At 31.9% G+C, this 4,428-nt stretch overlaps 1 protein-coding gene across 1 annotated transcript; it reads right to left on the bottom strand.

Moving 5' to 3' along the window:
- Positions 1-359: 359 nt before the first annotated feature.
- LOC114271457 (RING-H2 finger protein ATL40) lies at positions 360-1,642 on the bottom strand. Its single transcript, XM_028213077.2, has one exon. The coding sequence runs from the start codon at positions 1,400-1,402 to the stop codon at positions 602-604; it is 801 nt and encodes a 266-aa protein (XP_028068878.2). The 5' UTR covers positions 1,403-1,642; the 3' UTR covers positions 360-601.
- Positions 1,643-4,428: the final 2,786 nt, after the last annotated feature.

Below are 4,428 nucleotides of genomic sequence, written 5' to 3'. Positions count from 1 at the left end.
GATGACCTAAATAAGTGTACTTTTTGTCTTTTTACAAAAAGATATGTAAAAAAATAAAAAAATGATGTGATAAAAAAAATAAAAAAATAAAAAAATGAATTATTTGAAACTTCCCAAACTTTAGCCTGAGTAGCTTGTGCACATGGGACTCACCCTACCTCCTTATGCCCTTATCATGTATGAACAATTTAGGTAACCAAACACCAAAAGTCGTTTGTATGATTTGACTACCTAAACAAAACAATTTATGACATACCAGAATCTGATACTGTGAACATCATACACTATTCTCTTGTACCTAAACCATCTGAAAATTTAATCTCCCCGGCCGGTGACCAGAATCGAGAAATTCATCTATGTTTCTCATATGTAATGTGTACTTGTTTGTATTAAGAAAAACAAAATCATATATTTGTAAAGGACATAGAGAGAGAGAGAGAGAGAGAGAGAGAGAGAGAGAGAGAGAGAGAGAGAGAGAGAGAGAGAGAGAGAGAGAGAAGGAATTATAGTAATAAAAGGAGTTGTAACCTTAAAGAAATGAAATCGGTGCGATTTCAATTCTATTTATGAAATGGAGAGAATCAAGATTTCTGAGAAATCGCTACTGTCTCTCAAGATCTTCTACGCCGTCCTCTTGTCCACAAGATTGAATTTGTCGGGAAGATCTTTCCCTACTAAGCATCCTTCGAAAAGAGCTCAACCGCGAGTTTGATCCACTAGCCTTAGCAGAAGATTGTTGTAACCCACCATTTGATGTCTCTTCCACGCTCGTCAACGTAGAATTGACACGTTCTACAGGTGGAGCCAAAGCACCAGCAATAACCGGCTCACAGCCGGTTGCAGGAAGAAGCATTGGCTCCACCTGAGTACGACAAATAGGACATGTTGACTGTGAACTAAGCCACTTATCAATGCACTCTGCATGGAAAGTATGCTTACAATTAGGCAAAAGCCTAGCCATTTCATCATCCTCTAAGATGCTCAAACAAACCGCGCACTCCGGTGGCCCGGTCTCGTCATTACCAATGGAATAATCGTCGCTTTTTTTGAAGACAAATATGGGTAGAGAGGCGATGACAGCCCGATCAAGCCCGGTCTTTGGAGGGTCGCTACGAACCTCGGAAATCACCATTGCTAGCTGGCGAATGGCGGCTCTACGGCGTGCTTGGCGACGGAGGATGTATCTTGCGTATAAGTGGAGTATGGTGACGAACACAACCACAACCGATAAAGAGATGATTGCACTGAGCATAATCTTATTGTTTAGATCATATTTTTTTGGGGTATTCGTATGATGAGGCAATTGAGGGATTGAATCTGATTCTCGTTCTGATTCTGGAAAGAATGGAGGACATGGGAAAGCAGGGTTGGAAAATGAATTCTCGCACTGCCCTACAACCATGGCGGCGGCGGAGGAGGGTAGTGGTTGTTTTGGTTTGGTTTGTTTTTGTTTTGTTTTTTCTCTGAAGTGGGGATGGAACAACTCTTTCTCTACATATATAGTTCTAAGTTTTTTTTTCTTTTGGTTGTGTGTGTATGTGACTTGGTGTTGTTTGCGTGAGCTGTTGGGTTTTCATGGAAAATGGGAGAGAGACTAACTACTAATGACAAATGGCTCCATGTTTTCAAAGGGGTTGACTGTTGAATGCTGACTTCTTTCTCTCACAATATTTTGTATTTAATTTTCTTTAATTCTTTTGTTAGGTTAATTATTTCTCCATAGAGTTGGATTGTCTCCGGTTGATAAATTGAACCTACTACGAGAATCATGAAACTTTTTTGATTAATTTGATTTCATACCTAAATGATTTAAAAATAAAATAAAATAAAATAAAATAAATGGTTCAAATTATGGAGGTGATTTTGAACTTTAACTCTACTCAATGATACTACTAGGGACTGAATTTAAATGCCAAATATTAGATATGATATGATGTATCACTAATTTATTGTATAAAATATGAGAGATAGTATAAATTAAATTAATATTTGCAACACATTATACATTATTTAAAAAAGATACACAAACTTGGTTACCATAGTATTATGTTTGAATCTTAAATTTTTGAATATAAATTTATAGAACGAAATGAAATGAAAAGAAAAGAAAAAAGTGACAATTTGGCTATTATTTTTTTCAATTTTTTTATTCTTCCATAAAATTCATACTCAAATCTAAAATCTAAATATAATTAAAATTTGAATCTGTTTTTTGCCTCTCCAGGGCAAGGAATTCTCGACTCCCTTCCAAAGACCGAAATTGTATTATCAGATACATGTATGAAGATTATATTACCATTATATGGTGTTATTTTATTTTATTTATTTAAATTTAGCCAAAACCTCCTAAACCTAACATGTTAGTGTGTAAAAGACAATCCATAATGTTTTACTTCCTAAATCTCCCGAGCAAAAAGCGAGTTCTTCTTAAAGGACAAACAAACATGTTTCCATATTTCTTTATATATATATATATATATATATATATATATATATTTTTATTTGAGAGTCGAAACTTCTTCATTGATCTCTTTGAAAAATGCAGAATAGATTAATGAAAAGAGAGAAGAAGGAGAAGAAGACAGATTAAGGAGAGGGATCCCTCATTGCTCTGAATTTATTATCATTTTCAGATTTTTCATAGACATTAACAGTTGATGGAGAGAAAGAGATGGAAACTTTATCGTATCAATTAATTATGTAAATTGATATTCTACGATGTGCCATTTTTTATTAACACAGAGAATTTTTGAAGTTTTGATTGATTATTCTATGAGTATGTATGGGTTTTAATTTCTAGAAGCAGTGTGAGTTCATATGCAGGGAGAGTTGTACTATATTTTTGTTGCTGATGTTCTGTTCAGAACAGATAGTAAATTATTACTGTCAACCAGAGTAACATGTTACTGTGAAACAGAATAATATATTACTATTTACGTCAATTTCGACTGTAATTATTTATTTATTTATTTTTATAAAGAATTTCATAATTAACCTAGATATTTTTTGATAGATCTTGATGAGAGAATTTTAAAAATATTAATTTTATTAAAAACGAACATTTAGATCAAAGTTGTATCATTTTAAAGTTTAAAATATTAAGAGGGTGTTTGGGATGATTTAAATAAGCATTATTTTTAACTTTTTACGAAAAGATGTGCAAAAAAATAAATAGGTAATGTGACTCAAAAAAAATAAAAAGATAAAAAAAATACAGTTTTGTAGAGAATATCAAATAGGGTTGGGCTTCTTTCTAGTCCGTGATTGGACTGGAGGATACTGTTGGGCCCGTGGGGTCCTACCACGGGTTCCTGTTTCGATAATCCGAACCGTGCAATGTGTAAAACTCGCCGAGTATTATGTGTCTGTAAAAAATCACTTTGATCGGATATCAATAACTATCTCATCGGATTAGATTTCTATCAACCGTTTATTTTTTTACCGTCCATTTTTTTATACAAAACTGATTTGATCACGTAGCTATGAATAACCGATTAACGTGAGTTTTTACAAGTATATAGTACTCGACGAATTCTACATATTGACCGTTCAGATTATTTAAATGAGACCCGTGGTGGGCCTCCAAGAGCCCAACAGTACCTTCCAGTTCGATCACAGACCGAAGAAAAGCCAACCCCTATCAAATATTACCTAAACTAGTTACTAAAAATATTTTAATAATAATAATATGGGTTAAACTTTTTAAAAATTATTTTTATATTTATTCTTAATATTTTAAAATTTTATTATAAAAAGATTTTGATCAAATTCCCTTATTTTTTTTCCTCACCAGTTTGTAGTAAGTTTTCAAACTAAACATCATGAATTGACACACCAACTAGCTATGATAAACCTGTTTCTTGACTCAAACCGTGTCTAATTAATAGTCTGTCTGTCATAGTTCAGGCGTGAAAAGAACTTTGGGTAACAAATAATACTTACATGAGTAAAAAACCAAATTCATACGTATTATAAATTTAAAGAAAGGTTTATAAAATTATAAAAATAAAAATGAAAAAAGTTAAGGAAATTAAAATTTAATATATTTTTTTAAAACTTTTCTTTAACGTGTTTCGTACTCACTGCAAGTTATTTCTCAAATTTTAAATCAAAAAGTACGACCTCATACCATTTTTTGGAAGGAGATTTGACTATATATATATTTGTGTGTGTGGAAAAAGACTGCATAATGCATTCCCACTTATAGATTTGAAATAAATATGTATAATGCATTCCCACGAAGATTTGAAATAAATATGTAGATATATATATATATATATATATATATATATATATGTATGTACTGTAAGGTTATGTTTTAGGGGAATGGAAAAAAAAAAGAGTAATGTTTGAACTATAAAAAATTGCAACAAAAGAAAAAGAAAAAGAAAAAGAAAAAAATAGTGAAGTATCAATAAATCTTAAATA

Source organism: Camellia sinensis, chromosome 8, assembly GCF_055761805.1.
Source record: "Camellia sinensis isolate YWXY chromosome 8, ASM5576180v1, whole genome shotgun sequence".
NCBI lineage: Eukaryota > Viridiplantae > Streptophyta > Magnoliopsida > Ericales > Theaceae > Camellia > Camellia sinensis.
This window is presented reverse-complemented; position numbering and strand designations above follow the sequence as displayed.

Coding starts and splice junctions, on each gene's coding strand:
- LOC114271457 (XM_028213077.2), bottom strand. CDS start 1,402: ATGGTTGTAGGGCAGTGCGAGAATTCATTTTCCAACCCTGCTTTCCCA.